The sequence below is a fragment of the Schistocerca gregaria genome, chromosome 2, assembly GCF_023897955.1.
Source record: "Schistocerca gregaria isolate iqSchGreg1 chromosome 2, iqSchGreg1.2, whole genome shotgun sequence".
Lineage (NCBI taxonomy): Eukaryota > Metazoa > Arthropoda > Insecta > Orthoptera > Acrididae > Schistocerca > Schistocerca gregaria.
The window spans coordinates 100,089,733-100,113,746 of record NC_064921.1 but is presented as its reverse complement, the minus strand read 5'-3'; the positions used below and the strand labels follow the sequence as shown (position 1 = coordinate 100,113,746).

Sequence of the window (24,014 nt, the reverse complement as noted above, 5' to 3'; positions counted from 1 at the left end):
AGCAGAACAAAGATAATGGAACATAGTCGAAGTCGATCAGGTGGTGCTAAGGTAATCAGATTAGCAAACGAGACACTTAAAGTAGAAGATTATTTTTGCTATTTGGGCAGAAAAATAACGGATTATGGCCGAAATAGAGAGGATACAAATGTAGCCGGGCAATGGCAAAAAAAGAATTTCTGAAGAAGAGAAATTTGTTAACATCGAATATAGATTTAAGTATTAGGAAGTCTTTCCTGAAGGTATTTGTCTGGAGTGTAGGCATGTACGAAAGTGAAACACGGACGGTAAACAGTTTACATAAAAAGAGAACAAGGTTTCGAAATGTGGTGCTAGAGAAGAATGCTGAAGATTAGAAAGATTGGATGGGTCGACGTAACTAATTAGGAAGTACTGAATAGAACTGGGGAGACAAGAAATGTGTGACACATCTTGACCGAAAGATGGGTTGATACGACACATTTTGAGTTGTCAAGAGGCCACACATTTAGTTGTGCAGGAAAATGAGGGAGATAAGAAATGTAAAGGGAGAGCAAGACATGAATGCATAAGCAGATTCAGAAAGATATGGGTTGCAGTAGTTACTCGGAGACAGAGGCTAGCACAGTATAGAATTGCATGGAAAGCTGCATCAAACCAATCTTTGGACTGAAGACCACAACAACGTCATGAGGTTCGGTTTAAGGCCCAAGCAACACATGGAGTATTTTTAATATTTTGGAATATAAATGACAACTTGTAAGTAGCGATAAGAAAGTTCCATTTCCGACCCTGTTAAAAACCTGTGTAACACCGAGTTTTAAATCACTTTCTTGAATGAAATATACGTGATCATGCTATATTTTTTTCCTTTCCCTGAGAGCTACGAGGGGGTGGAGGGGCTCCCTTGCCCCCTTTTCACATGTAACATACAACTTAAGTGTTTAAGCAGTGTCTTATGTTTACACACCAGTATAAAATTAAATGACTGATTTCATATCTGCGTTCCACTTTTTCCGATGGAAATTGAAATAATTTATAAATTATAGAATGAAACAGATCCACTTTAAATTAAAAATATTAGAAATTTTATGTTTTCATCATTTACGGTCAGTAATTTTTTTACAATAATTTTTTTACTTCATATCTACACACACCTTCAAGAGTGTACCGACGGGGTCCCAGCTAGGTAATGTAACCCTACCCGCATCGTACTGACATCTTTACGTATTTCGTCATAAGAATAATCCTGACGTAAATAAATACAAACGCGATGATTGGTCAGCAGCCGTAGCATACGTACGCTATTGTTTAGCTCTTGGAAATAGGTCCTACTTACGTATTAAATACATATCCATATTACCATAAAAGAAACTTTAAAACATCCTTATGTATTAACAGCCATCAATGTTTTTCTTAAGAACGCTTTAGCAATGTAGTTTTCCATTTCAAAAACCATGTACAGTCACAGTCTATATTGTGTTGTGCTCCGAATGTCGCGCTTTAAATACGCAGTGTGAAAATGGCTATGTTGCTTCTGCTCCATAGTGAAACATGCGCGTGGCACAGGGTTAAGGAATGGCGACAAACAGGTTATTCTTAATGTTTTGCACAAGTTTACAGGACTAATTGGTTTTGAAGTTTTCCGGTGGACTGTATTTAATAAAATAAAGTAGTATTTTGAAAATCTGATGTGTAGATGACTCAGTAGCATTGAATAATGGTAAATTGGTACAGTCCATGGATCAGCGGTTCAAATCTCGCTTTGGTTTTTCTTTTTTTCGTTCAGTTGGAACATCTACGTCTTTTACATGTGAAATTCATCAAATTTTCGCCAATTAGAACATATATAATCATCATGTTTTGTGAAAAATACACATCTTCTGGTTTCTAATTATGTACTGTACGCAAAACTCCAGGTTTCTTTGCAAATATAAATTTTTAGTTATCGATGCTTTGTAAAATATTGTTAATAAAGGTAGTTTAAATTAAGAAAACATAAATTAAATTTTTATGACAAAAATGAAAAATCTCATTCTCTTTGCTTGGACTACGTACATTGCTTTAGACCACATGAGGCAGAGTGATATGGATCGTAGAAACATGAAAAACAATAATTTTGACAGCATCTAGCACACAATACGAATGCTGCATTTTTATAGTTTCCACTGTACCACTGTAATATGAACCCACCAGAACTGGTTTGGAGCCAAGTTAAGGGATTTGTCGCGAGAAGTGTCAAGTCACTTTTGCTGCTATATGTACTGGACTTAATGCACGGAGCTTCGTCACATTCATTGCTGAAGGCTGGCGGGATAGAGAACAGTAGGCGATAAGGGAGAGGAGAAAACGTGGCGCTTGACTGGTTTCGTGGATTCTGCTGTTCATCGACTCGTTATCAACATTACAGATGGCAGTTTCAGATCTGAAATGTACTTGTTGGATTCGAATATGGAAGAAGTTCAGAGATTACCAGACGACTGACTGTAATAACTTCAGTGGCTTACATATTTAATTATATGCTACAATCCCTGCAATACGCTCTTGCTACACACGTAACTCGCTCAGACCCTGTATTTAAGTAATTACAACACTGTGATAGCGAAGAAGAAGAGCATATTATCCTTTCCGTCTGGTCCCCTAAGAAGCGTGCGGTAATGCTATAATTTTGCCGAATATTGTTTCGTTCTCTTTAAAAATTAAATGACATTCGAAGCTATATTGTCTCTCTTCTCGCTTCTTTTTACTTCTCAACTGCAATTGTTCACATCACTGTAGGATAGTTGAACCAGCTGACTGGACTGCGCTGTCCAAGTTAAATGCGCCGGTACGGCTGTTCAGTATTATGGTTGTCGATGGTCGCGTAAGGCACAGCATAAAGGGTATCCTTATTATCGCACTTGACTGTACTAGCGACAGCTTGTCGCTTCACGCGAAAGGAAATCCAGTGAGATTCCAACCAACGCGGAAGAAAACGTAGTGTAATGTTTACCTCAGGTTAATTCTAATGATTAACACAATATAGCTAACGTTGGCTGCAACTGAAAACAAAAGACTACCGGCTGAAGCCTTCCAATTTCTACCGACTTAAAACGATTAATGATAGTGACTGATCGCACCTTCCAGTTAGCCCTTTCGCAGGCCGTGCGTGATATCCAGTACTTCCCACTAAATGTCTTAACGCTTCTGTACACCCCTGGCATCTAATGGCATTCTGACCACCAGCCGTAGTTTCTGTTGTGAAATATAGGTTTCGGGACTGTGGGAAATATATATATCCCTACAAACAACGGCTTTTTTATGATTATTGGGTAGTGTGGTTACCAAGAAAGTAGTTTCTGGAGGGGGCATGGGATATTTCTGGTCCCTGGAGAGCATTCTTACCATTACCAGCGACTTAGGGGTATCTCAAAGCTTTTGGGAATGTGTTTTACCACCTCTGTCTATGCCTGACGACGTCTTGTGATGCTACACTGCACCAGCTGTAAGAAAATGCTACAATAATCACTTTCTATTTGTCGTGGAACGACTACTGTTGTCATAACACATTACTTGGCTTCTGCAATATACATTATTGTGACGTGTATCAGCTCATACCTTTATTTCATTATGAAGGTTCAAGGATTGTTTTCACATTGTGGTAAATATACTTTAATGTCGGTAAGAATAATTTTTTTTAAAAATGAAAGTTTAAGAATATTTAAAATAAAAACAGAAAACACTGTTCACATATTTTTTTACGTGTAACGGCAACACATGTTGTTGTTGTGATCTTCAGTCCTGAGACTGGTTTGATGCAGCTCTCCATGCTATTCTATCCTGTGCAAGCTTCTTCTCTCCCAGTACATACTGCAGCCTACATCCTTCTGAATCTGCTTAGTGTATTCATCTCATGGTCTGTCTCCCTCTACGATTTTTACTCTCCACGCTGCCCTCCAATACTAAATGGGTAATCTCTTGATGCCTCAGAACATGTCCTACCAACCGATACGTTCTTCTAGTCAAGTTGTGCCACAAACTCCTCTTCTCCCCAATGCTATTCAATACCTCCTCATTAGTTAAGTGATCTACCCATCTAATCTTCAGCATTCTTCTGTGGCACCACATTTCGAAAGCTTCTATTCTCTTCTTGTCCAAACTATTTATCGTCCATGTTTCACTTCCATACAAATACTTTCAGAAACAACTTCCTGATACTTAAAGTCTATACTCGATGTTAACAAATTTCTCTTCTTCAGAAACGCTTTCCTTGCCATTGCCAGTCTACAATTTATATCCTCTCTACTTCGACCATCATCAGTTATTTTGCTCCCGAAATAGCAAAACTCCTTTACTACTTTAAGCGTCTCATTTCCTAATCTAATTCCCGCAGTATCACCCGACTTAATTCGACTACATTCCATTATCCTCGTTTTTCTGCTGTTGATGTTCATCTTATTTCCTCCTTTCAAGACACTGTCCATTCCGTTCAACTGCTCTTCCAACTCCTTTGCTGTCTCTGACAGAATTACAATGTCATCGGCGAACCTTAAAGTTCACAAAAGGGAAGTGGGAAATCTGTTTACAACCATAGTTTTAATACCTCACAAAGTTGCCGTAGTGATACATGTACCACCATAATTTCTGGTCCTAAATCACAAAAATAAAATTATCAAAAAATAGATAGTCAGTTGATCACATTTGTAATAGGATAGCAAAAATATTATCTTCGCAGAGTTGCTACAAAAAGTGCGCGCATGGAAGGGTTAGCACGCTGCACAGTAGTAAATCACTGCTCCCGACAGCACTGAAGCACGCGCGGTGTTTTAATGTTCCCTTCCGCCCGTGTGCCCACAGGACGTGGCGTTCATCAACCCGGCCAACGTGGTGTTCGTGTACATGCTGGTGCGTGACCTGGTGACGGAGGAGAACCTGTCGTGCGAGCACGAACTGCAGGCGGTCGTGCTCACGTGCCTCTACCTCTCCTACTCGTACATGGGCAACGAGATCAGCTACCCACTCAAGCCGTTCCTCGTCGAGGACGACAAAGAGCGCTTCTGGGACCGCTGTCTGCTCATCGTCAACCGGCTCAGCCGCAACATGCTGCGCATCAACGCCGAGCCCGGCTTCTTCACCGAGATCTTCACCGAGCTCAAGGCGTGTGGCGCACAGGTCAGCCCCTAAGCTTTGCACCTTAACACTGCAAAACGCGCCGATGAGCGACTAAGTTAGAGGTGCCTCCTCTGTCACCCTAATTCTACTTGGTAACTTCTCGAGGGGAAATCCAGAATTACTGTCTCAGATTGCTTCTTGCACCACTGCCGAGATGAGCGATATAGGTTTTAGTGTCAGCGGTGTTGAGAAATAACTGAAATCGCTTCAACTGAACTAAACTCGACGCCCGATGGAATCCCTATCAGATTCTAAGCCAGATTTGCGGATGAGTAGCCCTTCTTTTAACTATAAACAGCTGTAGACTCTCTGAAAAAATAATTGGAACAAAACAGAAGTCACATCTGTCTACAAAAAGAAAGGGTACCAGACACAGAACTACCGTCCAATATCCCTGTTGTAAACAAAATGACCTCGTCCATGCCAACGAGCACGAATTTCAGAAACATTGTCCATGTGGAAACCAACTCACATTTGATTCAAATGACACCCTGGAAGCCATGGATCAAGGCAGTCAAGTACACACATCAAAAAATGTTTTGTATCACCTCGTTTCCCAGAGCTCTGGAAACTGTACAGACAAGTGGAACAGAGACAAACATAAACATCATTTCCAACCTTTTCACTGCTCAGGAAAACCACGCATTGCATGTTGTACCACCGTACAGCGAGACCTTCAGAAGTGGTGGTCCAGACTGCTGCACACACCGGTACCTGTAATACCCACTATCACGTCCTCTTGCACTGATGCATGCCTGTATTCATCGTGGCATACTATCCACGTGTTCACCAAGGCAGTGTTGGTCCAAATTGCCCCGCTCCTCAACGGCAATTCGACATAGACCCCTCAGAGTTGTTGGTGGGGCACGTCGTCCATAACCAGTGCTTTTCGATCTATCCCAGGCATGTTACATAGCGTTCATGTCTCGAGAACATGCTAGCCACTCTAGTCAACTGATGTCGTTATTCTGAAGGAAGTCATTCACAAAATATGCACGATGGGGCGCGAACTGTCGTCCATGAAGACGAATGCCTAGCAAACATGCTGCCAATATGTTTGCACTATCGGTTGGAGGATGGCATTGACGTATTGTATGGCACCTTCCATGACCACCAGCGTCATACGTCGGCCCCATACATGCCACCCCAAAACATCAGGAAACATTCACCTTGCTGCAATTGCTGAACAGTGTGTCTAAGATTAGATTAGATTAGATTTACTTTCATTCCAATTGATCCGTAGTGAGGAGGTCCTCCAGGATGTGGAACATCTCATAAAAACAACAATACATGACAAATATTTACAACTCAAACAAATAAGCTAATGCACCATTCCACAGGTCCCAAGTGGAATGATCGTCATTTTTTAATGAACACAATATGAAAGAGTCATTTTTCAAATACTAATGCACTGAATTTAAAATATTTTTTGTTTATTTATAAGGTAATAAACATGCAATACAACTACTATAATATTTATTTACAATTACTGATTAAGTAGATGAAACGAGTTCACATTTGTCAGTATGAACAACCATCATATGTACAAGCGAATGATGACTATGAAAAGTTGTGCCACATCAGTACTCAAACCCAGATTTCCCGCTTTACATAAGCAGACACCTTCACTGCTTTGGCTCTCCGTGCATGACTCATGGCCATACCCAAACTTCCATAAGTCACCGTTCCTGGTAACAACGTGTACTCATGCACACATTATGTAATTTCCATACAGGGGAGGAAATTTTAACTGAAAGCTACTGCCTGGTATCGGCACATAGATTTGATACTGCAGTGCCTCTGTTGTTAAGAAGTATGATGCAGTGTTCCTTCAGACATGCATGCATGCCTAAAGGAACATTGCATTGTTCTTCTTAACAACAAAGGTGCTGCATATTGTATTTGAGTAAGCACTACACCTATTCTTCTTATCAGAATTATGACAATATGGGACACCAAGCAAAATTTGTGATTAAACTGAGGAGTAATTGGTAAGCAGGATGCAACATGTTATCTCTGATGGAGATTAATTGACAGATGTAAAGGTAATTTCAGATGTGCACCAGGGAAATGCATTGGGCCCCTTGCTGTTCATGACAATCTTAATAGCAACCTTAGATTTTTCACAGATGATGTATTTGACTACAGTGAAGAACTGACTGAAAAATACTGCACAGATTCTCAGTCAGATTTTTTCAGGGTTTCAACCTGGTGTAAATGTAGGTAACTTTCTTTAAATGTTCAAAAATAACTGTGCACTTCACAAAATGAGTAAATGTAGTATCCTACAACTACAAAATCCACTAATCATAAATGGATTGGTCAGCTCATACAAATAGCTGGCTGTAGCAGTTTGTAGGGATATGAAATGGAACAATCACATAGGCTCAGTCATAGGTAAGGCAGGGAACACACTTTGGTTCATTGGTAGAATACTAGGGAAGTGTAACCAGTCTGCAAAAGAGATTGCTTACGTAAGGGGAAGCAACTCGTCACAGAACACTGCATGTTGGAGCAGTAACAGGTAGGACTAACAGAGGATAATGAATGTGTAGAAAGATGGGCAGCACAAATGGTCACAAATTTGTCTAACCCATCTGCCACAGATATTCTGAAGAAACTGAATTGGCAGGTACATGAAGAGAGATGCAAACTGTCCTGAGACGGCCTACTTACCAGGTTTTAAGAAGACACTTGAACTGTTGGAGCTAGTAATATACCACAACCCATAAATATTATTCCGTGAGGAATTGCAAGAACAGTGTTAGATTAATTACAGCACACACAGAGGCATTTAAACAATCATTCTTCCTAGACTCCCTGCTTGAACAGAATAAATGGTGCAATGGTGAGTGCCCTCTGTCATGCACATCATAGTGGTTTGAAGATTATGGATGTAGATGTATATCAGCAATTGGGTTATAGATCCCTGCTGTATAGCCCTAATTCTGCTTGATAAACTAATGTGTTATTGCATTTATGACATTCCTTTTCCATGTATGGAGTTGTACCTTCATAAACGAAAGCAGAGAGTCACATTGAGAGAGTGTGTAACAGGCATGAAACTAAACTCTGCCTGGGATCCACAAGAATCAATGTTGGTCTGCTTTTGTTCCATACTTTCACAAATGATCTTCCAATTACCTTTAAGGAATGTTTAAAAACTGGAATTTTAGCTGAAGAAACAAGCACACTAACGAAGTGATTGCAGTCATTGTTACGAGACATTCCTCAGATGATAACTGAACATGTCTAAAACTGAGGTCATTTAAGGACTTTATTGTATGAAAAAGTTTTCTTGGGTTTTAAGAGTATTGTGATAAAATGTTTTGCATAGTTCTTGAAAGCTAACCTACTGATAGCTACATGTGTTCTCTTTGACATTTGTCTGTCTATGGTACTTACTGTTCTTACTCTGCAACCTATGGCAGCAAGCAGTGTGTCTAATAAATGTCCCAATATTATTGTATACTCACTTTTCAAAAAAACTAAATTATTATTACTGATGCAAAAATTAGTATTTGTATACTTGGCAGCTATGAAAATTCTACATAGTTATTTGTGGTGTTGTATGTGCAGGTCCAACAACAGCAACAACAGCAGCAACAATTGCAAGAACCTACACCACCACCACCACCCCCTCCACCACCTCCACCACCCCCTGCCCTCAGTGCATCGGTAGTGCAACTGCAAAAGCAGCAGCAGCAGCAACAGCAACAACAGCAGCAGCAGCAGCAACAACAACAACAACAACAACAAAAGCAGCACCATCACCACCAGCAGCAGCAGCAGTCAAAGCAATGCCAACAACAGCAGCATCCAGAGGGTGGGGGCCCAGTAGCACTGCCTGCGACTGCTTGACCTCCCACTGGTGGCCAGGGTCCCCAGCAGAGTGTCGTGTTGGTACGCCTGGCGCGCAGCCACTACGTCACTACACTGTGACCTGCGGCAGCCCCCGCTCTCCTCCCGCGCGGGGGCACAGCCCTCTAGCGGCACACGGAGGAGCTCCCTCCAAAACAGCCAACCAGCGGAAAACAGGCCTTTTGTCAACAACTGCCGCTGATCCGTCGATATACTGAAATTTATCTCAAGTATACAAATGCGTGTGCCACTCTTTAACATCAGAAACTGGGGAAAGTTGCTTTCTTTGCAGGTCATAACTTTTGAAGTTGGACATTCTCGTACACTGAACAGAATAGTTCACCTCTGTCACTTACGCATCTCAATCTGTGTATTGCATCATAACAGCTCTCTTCAGTGCATACACACTGTGCTTGTGATGGCCTTAAATTTTCATTTTTCAGAAACGTTTCTGATAATATGTGTGAAGTTAATAGCCAAACTTCCAAGTTTCCTTTCAGTCCAACATTATTTGCTATCTAATGTTTTGAACAAATTGTGCCTGTCTTCATTAGGCTTTTTCCTCTGTAAAAGTCAGATTACAATTGTGTAATTGTTCCCTCAAAGTGGTAGTAATACCAGTCTTGTTTCAGTGGATTTTCTGACCAGATATTCATACAGTGTGTAAACTTATTGTTTTCTAAATATTCTTCCACAAAACAATTATCTGCAGAGATTACAACTTTCCTCACCTGTGGAGATTGTGGTTTTAAGTTCATTGATCTGTGATGTTCCTGATAGGTTTGGAAGGAAATTAACAAAAACATTCAGTGTTTATAAGGCACAGAAGACGCTGGTCTTTCTAATTTATTCTGTCCCTGCCAAGTGTTATTAAAAATCTGACATAGTATTCAGTTGGTATTTCCTTTTTGAGAAGCTTTTGCTGGATCTGAGGTGATTGTATTATGTGGGGGATTAATACGTAAAAAAGTTTGAAAAGATATGGGGATAAATAAAACTTTATTTTGAACCACCTGTAAGTGAGCAACATTTCCATTCACAGTACAAAAGTCCCTCATGTGATTCAGCATAATACTAGACATTTCTATACTAGTTATTGTTTACTGCTTTGTTTTCTATGGTTCCAGAATATTGTTGCCGAAATACTCAGGTATATTCACGTTGATATTATATGCATTTCTCATCTTCTTCAGGTACTTTGTTCTGGAAGTAGTGTCACAGATGAATGAGGTCATTATGCCTGCCACTGAACATTGCACCAGCCAGCCAACTTCACCGCTAAAAAAAAGTGATGTGTTGATTCCTATTATGTCATGTGTACAGCACTCAAAATATTATAACTGAAGCTGTACAGCTACATGAATCATTCCATGTGTTCCATATGATGGCATGAAGGTTGTAAAATTATTCATCCTTTTAAATGTAAAACATTGATAGGACAGCAGTAAAGATGCATTGTTTGAAACATTTATATATATTGCATTTCCCAGGGAAAAAAATGAAATTTTATATGACAAATATGTTTCTAGGGAAATAACATGGCCAACCAGTAGGAAACACTAAAACTTTTTAAAGGCATGGATATCATCCATGTGCCATGTGTAACAATTCTGATCAGGTTAAACAACATCTACAGACATTAGATCACATTAATATCACTGTTATTTTCTATATTTGATGAGAACTCCTTCCAATCACAAGATATTTCTCTCTACAAAGACTTCAGACTTGTAGCTAATGAATAGGAAATTCATTGCAATAGTGCAGGGTGAACTGAGTGATTGTTGTTTAAAAGAATTACTACAAACACTCAGTCATAAATGTAGGATATAACAGGGACTATGCTAATTCGAAGTATTCAATTTACATAATGTAGTGTAACTACATTGTGCCCACATATCCCTTAAGGGTTAATACAGGAACCCTTTTGGAATGGACTTAAGTGGGCTTGTTGTTGAATATTTAACTAAAGTAAAGTAGAGGTAAATTAAGTTAGTGGTATATAAGTAATATATTAAAAGCCTGTAAAAATTATTTGCTTGTTTACCCTTCAAGTTTAAGTGCTTTAGAATAATGTATGTAAATTAGATTTTAAGTCTCTTAACAGAAAGATTATATACAAGTAGTTCTTCCAATACAGTCTACTTCAGTTTTATGATTTAGACCTATGTGTCTCTCACATCTAATACTGCTGTGAGGAGCATTCTAATGAAATAGTAATTCATTCATTTGATCTATAATTTTAATGTTTGCAAAGAAATTGTGTTTAATTCTATTGTTAACCATTGCTGAGAAAATATAAAACAGTTCAGCAGTGCAATACAATTTTTCATCAAAAATTTTATGACTGAATTTTCAGGTATTACTGTGCAAAAAGTGGTAACAATATAATAGCAAAGGTGTACATTGTGCTACTCATTGCTTTTCAGGACTTCACATTATTGAGCATACAATGTGAATGTTAAGTAATATGCTGTTTCAACAAAAGACAGTGAAAAATTACACCGTGAGAACTTCCTTTAATAATTTCACACATGAGAGCTGAATGTAAAAATTTGTTTGTTGGTGTCGAAGAAGTGAAAGTTAGAGAGGTTGATGGCTAATGCTGAATACCTTACTATTAAAAAAAAATCAGGTGTAGAATTCAGGGTATCTGATTATAAACAGTTAAGTAAATGTACCAAAAGTGCATAAAAAGGCAGTGAACCATGTTTGTGGACATGCCATTGTAACATGTGTCTTCTTTAAACCTACTTGTTCAAGAAAACTTGTAAATGTATGCATGGGCTGTGTGAATGAACTGATTAGCAGAAATCATTTATCAAACCCAGGAGTGACAGATTTTCTCTATATGTTGATTACCTAAGGATTTTCTCATAGGTACATAACATTTCGTTGACTGATGAGGCAAATTCTTTTTATATGATTCAGATGTTATATGCTTGTTTTGTATTATCAGCAGTCACATTTTGCCAGTTCTCTCTTTATATGATAGCTTGAAAGGAAGAAAACCTTTTTATTTCACCAAGTGTTATGTAAGCTATTTTAATTGCTGTACTTCACCAGTACTAATGGAAACTTCATCCTTTCTAGACTGTTTGCAGGTGTAGCAAGTGACATCCTGATATGTTTTTTTGCTATTTAGTTACTTATTAGACCACTCTTCCTGGTACTGTTGATCATATTCATCTGCTTTTGTTTGCTCCTTCTGTACTACCTACACCTTTTAAAACATTAGTAGCATTTTCATCATTGTCTTTTAGAATACTTTTTTTCTGCCTGATTTCCAGTCTGTGTGAAATATATGCAGTGAGTCAGATGTTTTCATTTTCCATCCCTTCATAATTTCTTCCAGTAACTTAAGTTCAGTTTTCCACTCAGTTAATAACACTCCAGTACTCACATGAAGTGCTCAAGAAACACCATCCAAAATTTCTGCCTTAGAGCTTCATTCCTATTTACTGCAACAACATAACTTTACTCAGATTAAAATTACTCTGTGACTGATGTTTCATTAAGTCGAGTGGTAGAGGCTACCTGCCAATCAATTTTAGTTCCCTCTTGAGTGCCACTTGCTTGCTGTGTTGCTTACTTTGTAGGTACATGTAGCGCCTTCTGAAGTTTGGCAGGCTGCATGCTGGCAACATTTCCCCTTGACACTTGAAACTGTCAATCACAAAGTAATTTTAATTGGAGTATACACAGTTTCTAATAGTACAATTCCCTAAGTGACCTTACTCACTGTTAGACTTTATTTATTTTAAAATTCATACAATTTAATCAGTTTAGATGTATTTGTATGTTATGGCAGTAAAATGCAATTCCCACAAATTTTTTCAGGCTCCTCTGAGATAATTTACAACAGAAACTGGAAAACTTAATATGAAAACTATGGGAGCAACTTATGAAGCATTCTCACTGAAAAACAAAATTGTGATTAAGTTCAAATTAATTTCTGCAGTTGGGGATTAACAATACTGCAGGGGCAGACACATGAGTGTATGTTACATATGCAATTGCAAAATCTTTTACTCAACTATTCCCCATCAGACACAAATGTCTACATCACTCCTGTTCCATTAATCTTTCTTTTCTGCCTCCATCCTTCATTCATAATTGTGTCACAGTATAATACTTTGTTTGTTTACACATTTTGATATTTAATTAGTGTTTCTGAGACATGTTTATGTGTAATGCACTTTTCATTTGTAGCTATCACTTGTATGTGTGTATTTTATATAGAAAGTATCTTTTTTTTCCTTTTGTGAGAAATTTATGCCCAGTAGTATAAATGTTATTTAGTTTCAGAATATTTTATAGAAAAATCAACATTTTATGTATTGTGCTACAGAAATCCTCAGTTGATTGGTTCATTTTAAACACTAACAAACTGGGTAAGGAGATGAGAATGTAATGTCTAAAACAGTAAACGATTCAGCCATTCAGCAGCAACAAACCATGACATTTGCTTCAAATATCTAAGAGTGACATACATGCTACTAACTACATCTATATGTAATGAGAAATTCAGTGATGAATTACTGGTCTAATTCAGAAAAGCATGAATGTTGATTGTTATTTAACACATTTTCAGTCTTTGTTCATATAATGTAACTAAAGGCTTTGAGAACACATTTTCCTACCCTGTAACAAGATTAAAAATTCTAGTAATATCTAATTGATCACAGATGTTCTATTTTCTAAAACTTTCACAGCTTTATGCGAGAACAATAGACTAATATGTAGCATTTTATTTTAATTGTCACATTGGTTCTTCTTTTGTATTTTGTAATGATTTTAGGATATTCACAGTTTCATACTTTTATGTGCATGAGAATCTGCAACTATTTCATCTCCATAGATGTTTTCAGCTAGTACCCATAGAAATGTGGCTTAGCAGTTTTTTTGTTTTTTTTTTCTATTTCTACTATTTTTCTTATCCTTTTGTGTGTAGATCATCTTCACATCATTAATTGTGTTCTCCTTAATTTGGTCTAATAGTTTAATTTTCTTATTCTTCTTATGATGTTTTTATTCAAATCCTGTTTAGTATCTAAACTGAAAGGATCTTTCTTCACATTCCTTGAGCTGGATAACCGTGGTCACCCTTTAATTTAACTGGTATTACAATTTTTCGTACACATTTAAAGTTATTACCCACACAATGCTTCATTCAGTAATACAAATATTTTGAATTTTTTTCTGCACTATGGTGCTGCATTCCAGTTTAGATGAAACATTTTTCTTGGACATCATATGTGTTAATCTATGGACGATATTGCCATATGCTACAACATTCACTAGCCAACATGGGTTTTAATGAATCATGCATCCCCCTGTGAGTATGTTCTGTGACCATAAGGCAAGTTCCTGCATAGTTTTTCTTTTCCCATATAACAAAAGAAAATTTTCATTATCTGTTGGCAAATGTTAAAAGGACTGTTGCAAGATATAGAAAAATTTTCAGTAATTCCTTTCCTTCACTTTCACTCACGTCAGCTTATGAGATGTACTAGATATTTCCTGTTCTCACAGCTGCTGAACCAAGTATGTAACCCATTCTGCAAGGTTTCTTTTTTCGATCAGGGTCCAACTATACAAAAAACTTCCCTTACGTTGCAAAAAACTATTGGTGTATGTATTTTCAGTAGACAAAATCTGAACTTAAAACTAAAATGACACCTGAACCAACATTACTTTTCACAGAAGTTAAGAAAGAAATTGATTTCTGCAACACAAATTATTATATAATTTCTTTCCTCTCTCTGTCTCTCTCTCTCTCTCTCTCTCTCTCTCTCTCTCTCTCTCTCTCTCTCTCTCTCTCTCTCTCTCTCTCTCTCTCACACACACACACACACACACACACACACACACACACACACACACACACACTCACACTCTCTATCTATCTATCTATCTCCGTATCTATCCTTATCTCTTATGTGAACACACACACACACCAAGTAACTGATTTTACCAAGGAGGCTTTCCCTTAGTAACAGCATTGAAAAGTGAATATTTTCATCCAAAAAATTGTAATCAGTTAATTGTTTCTTTCTCCCTTGCTTGCTTGACTCATTCCTTCTAGTTTCTAATATCATACAGATGTGTATCTTTCAACTGCAGACACTCAGCAGATTTACAAGTATGATACTATAAGAAGCCTAATACCTCTTGCACTGAAATCAATCAGAAATCTAAAAATAAGTTTACAATCAGTTAAAAGAATAGTTTGGCAATTTCAGTTTTATTTCAACCATTGCGTTTCCATTGGAAAATAATTGAAAGGGTATGCGTTAAAACTAAAGTAAAAATGCTATTTCATGCTCATCATGGATGACTGGAATGAATGATTAATTTTGAATTTATGTCTCATATACATAATGAGAGAACTTGCAATTTAAGGAGTCTAATGTATTACAGAACTCTTCCTTTTACGAGAAATTGGCTGATTATCATAAAATAAACAGAAGTGAAGTAATGTAATTTCAACAGTAACTGCAACCAAATTGAACAAATTTACTGATGAAATGACAGAAAATCACAACACATATGCTATGGTCTTGAGACCTCTTTAGACTCACTGAAAATCCTCATCACCAAAGCTGATTTTTTGTATTAGATTTATTTTTTCTCTGTTGAAATAAATTTGCTATTACTCTCACAATTACAGCTCTATAAAATAGGAAAATGCAAGTTTTATTTGTCTAGCTGAGAAAAGGAGATGAATCAGTTCATAAGAAATTAAATTCATCAAATGAAACTGCCAACAAGGTCAAAATTGGAAGAATAACAAGAAAGAAATACATTCACATTAAATTTGTTGTTTAGTATGCCATAAGTAGGTGTTACAGAACATACGAAATTTGAGTGTATCAACACCCAGTTATCAGCAACTAATCATAGCAAAGAACAGAAAGTTGGCAAAAGAGTTTCTAATAACCAATTTGCAACTTATATTGAAATTCATACGCTAGTAATTCAAAACCTCACAAATACTTTTTGTTCACAATTTTCCCCACCTTCTGTTTAGCTATTGCATTTGAACTGTTTACAGATACATTTGTAATGTAGTTCATACTTTGTAATTATCTGGAATATTAGTACAGAAGGAGAAGTATAATTAATCTGTGGGCTAGTTCACAAGTGCTGTAGTACTCTTAGTACCTTCAGAAAGTCAGTGTTCTTCAGAAATTTGGCTACCTATTCTCTCAACAGTCCAGAAATAATTTAATTCTACTTTATTAGCTGAAGAGGAGTAATAGGATTGCATGCATGCAATGAAGAATTTTTTATAAAAGAAAGTACAAGTATGAAATGTTTAAGAAAAATTGTTGCTGTTATTTATGGGCTCATAACTTTACTTATAATTTCTCTTGGGAAAATAGGATATTTTGGGAAACATGAGTTTTAATATTTAGTCAAGGAAATTGCTGAAACAAAGCGTACTAAATATTCTAATACAATACTTTGTTAGGTTAGCAAAAAATGTATTAGAAAAGATCATCAAGAAACAGAGCCTGCTTTGAAATCTAGCACAAGAGCTATAAATAATGACAATGAAAGTAGGGAGTAGAAAGCTAGAAGATAATTGCACAATTAGGAGAACTAACTTAAGTGCGGATACAGTGTCTTATGTATACTGAGAACTAACAACAGACACTTATTATTTATAGAAGGTATAAGTGGTCTTGCAGAATTAATTTTTGAAGATAATTTCTTAGCTTCCAAAAATTTTGTAACTCAAAAACAGAAATGGCTGATCTCCAATTCATTGTAGCATAACAATATATAAAAGATTATATCTAATCTCTTCAAATGAGTTTTCAGCATTTATGATAGCCTGCTAGAGTGGCATGTTATTTACATTTCTCAACAATTTAGAAATTCCAGTGAAAGTATGTGTCAGGTACTGGTAGTGATTGCATCTACCTCTTTGAGAAAGATGCAAACTAAACACTGAAGTAACTGTGAGTAAAAAAAAAAATTAAAGACAATAGGATAGTCTTATGTGACTTTTGACTCAGAACCTAGGTAATTCCAGTATCATATTGTGTAAAAAATATATAGGTATTAAAACAAAAGCTAAAAGACTGGAACTTTACGTTTCAAGTAACAATAGGAGGTATTTAGTGTTTAAAATATTTTTTGTGTGATATTCAGGTAAATTTTGAAACATGTAAAATAAGTATTATGCAGCAGACACAAGTAAACATGTGAAATTGACTGGAAAACTAAACTTTGATATGCAGCCACACCAATAAAAAAATCAAAATATTGTGTAAAAAGGAGCCATATACAGAACTCATATACTGTTTCCTAACATGAAAATATTACTGATTACTCTCTCCATGTTTGGTGAGTGCAGTTGCTTCACAACTGTGTACTGTATTTATGAATAACAGTTTCAGTTGCTAAAATGTTCCTTATTTGAGTCCATGATTTGGTCCACCTTTCATATCTAAAACCATTTTCAGATCAACTATAAATTGGCTTCAATATAAAAGACTAAACCAGTCATGGACTAAAATAAAGAACATTTTAGCAACTTCAGCAGTTATTCAGTAATATTACTATTTTTTTCATCAAAGGACTAGCAGAATACAGAATTCACAGGTGTGAGACTTACAGTGGTCTGAACATAAATGAGGAGCAGAATGCACAATACAACTTAGTATATAAAATACAAACACTACCTGCTTTCTTGATGTTTTTGTCTTGATTCAAATTGGTGCATGAGCCATCCTTTTGCTTCTCCCTTCTTCACCTAAAAAATCTGTTAGTATATTACCTTCTCCACTTCTGGGAGATATATCTTTCCTTATCTGGGCTTCTTAATCATTATTTTCTCAAATCCCATGTATTTCTTCAATGGAAATTTTGCAAATTAATCATATCAGCTCTTCATATTGGTGTTTCAGGTTTTCGTTTTACAAGTTACTATGTGTTACATCATTCACTTTCAAACATAAATATTTACTACATTTCATATTCCATAAAACTAAAAGTGTTTCTTACATGTACCTAACACAAGATCAAGGATAAAAGTTTGTTTCTGTTAAATTCGTTTCTGAAAAGGGTAAAGCACAATGTTCACACATTATGGTCTGAGTTTGATGGATAAGCAGCAGACAGGCTGCATTAATGTGATTCTTCTCTGTTTGCTGTGAGCATGAAAAGATAATGACATCTCTGATTTTCAACTGCATATAATCCTGGAAATTCTTTAACTTGTAGAGTATTGACTAGGAATGCCAAACATGCATTCATTTTTGTATTTCTCATTTATCATCAATGGTATTGCATCTTGTAGTCCATCATGGAAATGTTAAGTATACCAGTAGTTGCAATTTGGACTACGGCAAGCACTGGTTCTTGACATCCTGGCCATATATCTGACTCTCTTTTAAGTCCTCAAGGGTGTTGACTCTGTCTAAATTAAATTTCACAGTGGAATATATCCCCATCTTCAACAATATGACTCATATAGGTCCCTAACGAAAAAAAGAAAATTATTTTCCTTCCCTGATCTCTTCTATAGACTTTATTATTATTATTATTATTAGTATTATTATTATTATGACCATTAATTTAATTTGGCAGATTTTCTCTATTCTGTGGTGTGTTACTGTCCTGCCAGAGTGTATGGAGAACAGATACAGAATACTGGCTGAAATGCCTATTATAAACTGATGAGAATTGAATTTAATGATATAAGAATAATGCAAATAGTAGTTAACAGTCTATAATTTTACATACAGAATGTGGATACATTAAATTATCTGGAAAATAAAATAAATGAAATACACCAAAAACAAATTTCTGGTGGAGAACCACAACTAATGCCACCACTGCCTCTTTTTGTATTATAAATGGAATTCAGCTATAAAAATTAACAGCACATGCAGAAAATTTCATTCCTGTTCAGTCAATCCAGACTGTAAAAACTGTGAAAATAATGGTCTTATGATGATAATACGCAAACTTGTGTGGATAACTAGGACAAAAATTGAGAGCTATAGTTTTCATAATAAACTAAGTTTTAACAATGTAAGGAAAAAGTAGATTACTACTTACAGTAAAGATGAGACATTAAGTTGCAGATAGGCACACTTACTCATTACATTTTAGCTACAGCCTCCATCACAATAGGGAACACACACATGTTCATTCACACAAGCAAGCACACCTCATGCACACGCACGCAACTGTCATCTCCAGCAGCACTGCAGTCCAAGCTACAAGAGACAGCTATCGTATCTGTGTGAGGTGTGCTTACTTGTGTGAATGAATATGTGTGTATTTCCTTTTCTGATGAGGGCTGTGACCAAAAACTAAATTGTACATGTATTTTTGTGGTGTCTGTCTGCAACTTAATCTATCTTTTCCTCATACTGTTGACATCCCAATCTGGAGTTTTCACTGTTTAAACTAATATTTAGGTACTTATTCAGGTTTTGAGTATATTTTACTGTAAAGAAATGGAAAGAGCTTGTAGAAAAGAAATGGCATAAAAGTTTACAGAAAGAAAACAGCATGAGAAGTAGGAAAAGAAGAGAGTGGCAGAGTAGATAGAAACCATAACAGAGAGGAGAAGGCGAGAGGAAAGGGGCACTAAGGAAAGAGGGAGAGATAAAGAGAGAGATGGACAGACAGTTGATAGCATGTAAAATGCCTTTTATATAAAAGCTGAATTTTTAGTTAAAAATCTATTCCTTGGTAGCCTTCTTTTAAAAATAATGCTTAGTTATCAGTTTTTTTTTCTTTTACTATAATTAAATTTGAGTTTTATATTTCTTTGCTATACTTTTTTGTAACAATTCTGCAGTTAAATCACTTCAAGAAAATTCTGATAATTTCTAACTAGGAGATCAGAAACAACCATGAGATCAGAAACTCTGTGCTGTTATTCTGGACAGTATACAGAGCTGTATACTTGCATCAAAAGTGAAGGTGGTCTTAAAATATGGATACCCACCACTTAACATGGTTAGAGTGAGCAGTTTCAGTCCATTAGCATCAAAAGCAACCTCCAATTACAGATACATGATTCCCAATTAATTCCATGAGTTTCTGCCTAACAATAATCTAATAACCCCTTATAGATGTTGATGATGTCAAGACAGGGTACAGATCACTGTTAGTAGTGAATTTTCCTCTTTACATTATAATCTGTTTCACAGAAACTAGTACAAGAGATAAACATTTCCAACTGTAACCATTAAATAGACTTTTGTTAAGGAGTGTAGCAGCAATTTATTTTTGTCTCCTCTGGTTTGTGTTCTTGTAACAAAGTTATGTCTTGTATCTGACACAGTTTATGTATTGGAAGTAAGGAACAACAATATACAGCCTGTTTTGCAACAATAATAAATGTGAGAATGATGGATAATTAGAAAAATTCTTCATCTTTTGGTAACTACTGTAAGTGATTAATAGATACTATTATAGGTAAACTCCCAGAACAGTGAAAGTAGAACAGAACATCTTTTGTGAACTTTTTACAACCTTTGCCAAAACAAAATTAGTGGGTCAGTAAATAAAACAACTGTCAAACCTAATCACTGTGTTGTTCTCATAGCTCATAATTGCATTTATGATGTTAATTGTAAGAAATGTCACACTTATATAATTTTATCTAGCACAAATTCTTCCACTGTTTTGCATATTCTTCATTTATCTTTACATGCTATTATGTCATTTATCCTATTACATAAAATAGTTTTTAGATAGACATGTTGTTGAATACTGAATTACACTAAGATGAAACAATGACAGAATTTGAGGAGTTGAAGTCAGTGACATGTTGCTTGTTTTCTCCCTTATGATGATAATTTGTGCTAGAAATAATATTTTCTTTGAGCTCCAATTGATCCTCTTTTTTGGTCAAAGTATCACAGATCTGTTTTGGATTTAAGGTTTCCTTCCACAAAAGCAAAAGAAGTTCTTCATGTAACCATACATATATATTTAAAATTTGTAAAAGTAGTAAATTACAAGAGAGAATTGCTTGTCAGCATTTTACCTTCAAGAGGCAAAATATGAATCACTGTCGATAGCCATATATAAAAGTAAAATTGACATACTGCCCAGCTTTTGTAACTAATAGTTCCTTTTTTGGGGAGGTGAGAGTGAATGTTTGAGAAGCTTAAAAAACTGGGTGAGTTGGTGCTTCTCATCCCTGTGCTTAAGTGCTCAGACCTTCTTTTTTAACCTTCCCCATCTTATACATGTTTTCTCTCTGAAAAATGAGTGTTAGTTCCAAAAACTAAGTTGGGTGTCACTTAGTTTTGAATGTGATGTTAAGTACTGGCCAATAACTCTCTTCCTTAATTTATTGGGTTTCTCAATTGAATTGTCAGGATGCATCTATACTTTGTGTGATGTAGAGTGCATGGTGTAGAGTGTGTGATGTAGAGTACTAGAACTTTATGTATAATTATCATTTACTCACCTTTCCTACACCATGTGCGATTGATACATGAAAAGAATGACTGTCAATAAGGTTCAATATCAGTTTCCTCTGCATAAAACTCTACATTATGATAATTACATTGTTCTGCAATCACTTTTCCATGTAGTATTTAAAAGCTGTTTTTTCTGAATTAAAACTCTGTGTTTTGATGGCTAGATAGTACTCACATAATGCTTCTAATGCATCAGACTTTGAACAACCAACCTGGATTCTGCTCATTGCATATCATGATTTGCTTTTCATTATAATGTAGCTCCTTCTAAGCAGTCAATTCATATTTGAACCAATCTGCATTTCAGTGTTTTTCTCTAGTATAGCTGAAGGAATAAGTCACTGCTACAACTGTCTTGATTTTATTTTTAGCAAGAAAAATAAATAAGTAAATTAACAATTCATTCCCAGAGCACGTTTATAAATTTGGTTTCATCATTTTTACAGAATACACCTTGTAAAAGAGGTTTGCCAAACAGTCACTCTATATACACAATAATATCCTCAGTACATTATGAAATAGCATGTAAAAGTAACTTTAGAAAGCTATAATTTCATTACCTCAGTCAGGTCACTGTTATTTTCATTTATCAGACAAAACAATTAAATTACACAAAAGAATAAAGTAAATGCTCCCTGTTTCTGATTAAAAACAGTGATTTATACTTATTAGTCATACGTATCAGTCATGTTTTACAAAGATACATGTTAGAAAGTATACGTTTCAGATTTCTGTCATTAAAACAATATGAGTTTACCAGCCTCAGAAATTGATAGGCTCTCTGGATTCCCATTCTATAAACCTTAATAGACCACAGGTGGTAATGGGTTCAACTATAAATTTAGTAACAAAACAAGTACTAGTAAATAAAAAGGCAATCTTTTTAAAGTTGATTTTCATCTATGTTAAAAAGGCCGGAGAAGTGCAATATTAATCTCTTAGGTAACTTTTGCAGTTGTTGCTACTGTGACAGGTACATTAAATGCTACAGTTCAGGAACTACGTGGATCATTACTTATTTGCCACAAGGGCAATGAGGTACTGTAGAAATTCAATATCTGCAGCATGTAGCCTGTCTTAGTCTGTGATAAGAAAAATAGATACCTCTCTTTATGTAAAAGACACAATACATTGTAATCCAGAATTCAGCATTATGTGTTACAGAATAAAATGATCCATTTTCTGCAGTCTTATTTGCCACAAACTGTAGAAAAATCTTTTAAATGCGTTATTCTAGAACATAATTTTGAAAAAGTGAAGCTGGTGTTAGAAAACTTTCTGTTTTTCTTTGTACTGATGGAGAAGGTGCACTCTATCAAAACTATGCTCATATCTAGTCATTTATGTGTATCTGTTGGATTTATTATAGCATAAAGCACATTTCCTAATAGCTTTAAGTTGTTCTAATTTTCTTAAGTGCCACAGGTTAGAAGCTTTCATACTCATTGTAGCCATACTGATGAGTTACTGTACAACATAAGTAGAACCTGTATAATTTATTGCATATATTTTCTACCTCGAAGTATGAGAAGGTAACATTCATGCTGCCATTAGTAGTACTGCCATTCCTATAATGAAAATTTAAGTAGTCAAAATTTACAGTTATATTTATGTAGATTTCTGTATTTAATTTTCATCAGTTCTTCAGATTACCTCAAAATCTCAAACTGTGCTGGTACACTAATAAAGCATTGTAAAAAAAAAAAGAAAAAATCCTTTACATGAAAGGGACTTGGTAGATATACAGAGCATAACATGTTAAATGGATTGAAGATACCTAATTTCTTCTCCATGTTTGATGTTGTTATTGATAAATTTCTTATAAAAGAAAAAAAACAAAAACTGAAGTACAGATTAAATTGTATTTTGATGTTTCATTAATGTAACGTAAATATAATTTTCCGAACCATAATGCTGTTTGTGTATTAGTGGGACTTTATTTCTACAAGAAATTATATGCTCAAAGAAGAAAGGAAACAGTGAAGAGTGAATGTAGTATGCTGTGTGTGAGAATAAATGTTGTAATGTTAGAAAATCCAGAAACCATTAAAAGTGAATTAAATTTTCTTAAGTGTTGAATGCCAATGAACTGATCCAGTGCAATATTTTCAAGCAAAAGATACCATAACCTGTAAGTGATGTATACATTATTTGTATTTAATATTAAAGAAATCATTTTAGTTCTATCTGTTAATGAAATCTTATTTTGGATTGCACTTCACCTTATATTTTATATTTTGCCAAATTCAAATGTGTATGTACTTATATTGGTATCGACTGATCACACAGTGAGGTAGTTGCAACATACCAGATTTACAATTTCCTGAGTATTTTTTATTATCGCTACTCTCTCCCCCCCCCCCCCCCCCCCCCCCTCTCTCTCTCTCTCTCTCTCTCTCTCTCTCTCTCTCTCTCTCTCTCTCTCTATTTATCTATCTAACTACCTATCTATATCTTGATGGTATGAATCTTTCAGCCTTTATTTTTCTTTGATGATATTTACACTGATACTGTGTAATAAATTTGGTAATGTGTTGCATATTATGACCAAAGACA

The 24,014-nt window shown here is 35.7% G+C and overlaps 1 protein-coding gene across 2 annotated transcripts in view; it reads left to right on the top strand.

Annotated features, from left to right (window-relative positions):
• Nucleotides 1-23,769, top strand: part of LOC126336423 (cyclin-dependent kinase 5 activator 2) — a 289,950-nt gene extending 266,181 nt beyond the window's left edge. The window contains exons 2-3 of one of the 2 annotated variants that reach the window (XM_050000115.1): nucleotides 4,816-5,130; nucleotides 8,710-23,769. In XM_050000115.1, the coding sequence (XP_049856072.1) occupies nucleotides 4,816-5,130; nucleotides 8,710-8,991 (597 nt within the window). In that variant the 3' untranslated portion in view covers nucleotides 8,992-23,769. Of the gene's footprint in view, nucleotides 1-4,815; nucleotides 5,131-8,685 lie in introns of both variants that reach the window. The other variant, XM_050000114.1, reaches the window with a different exon arrangement.
• Nucleotides 23,770-24,014: the final 245 nt, after the last annotated feature.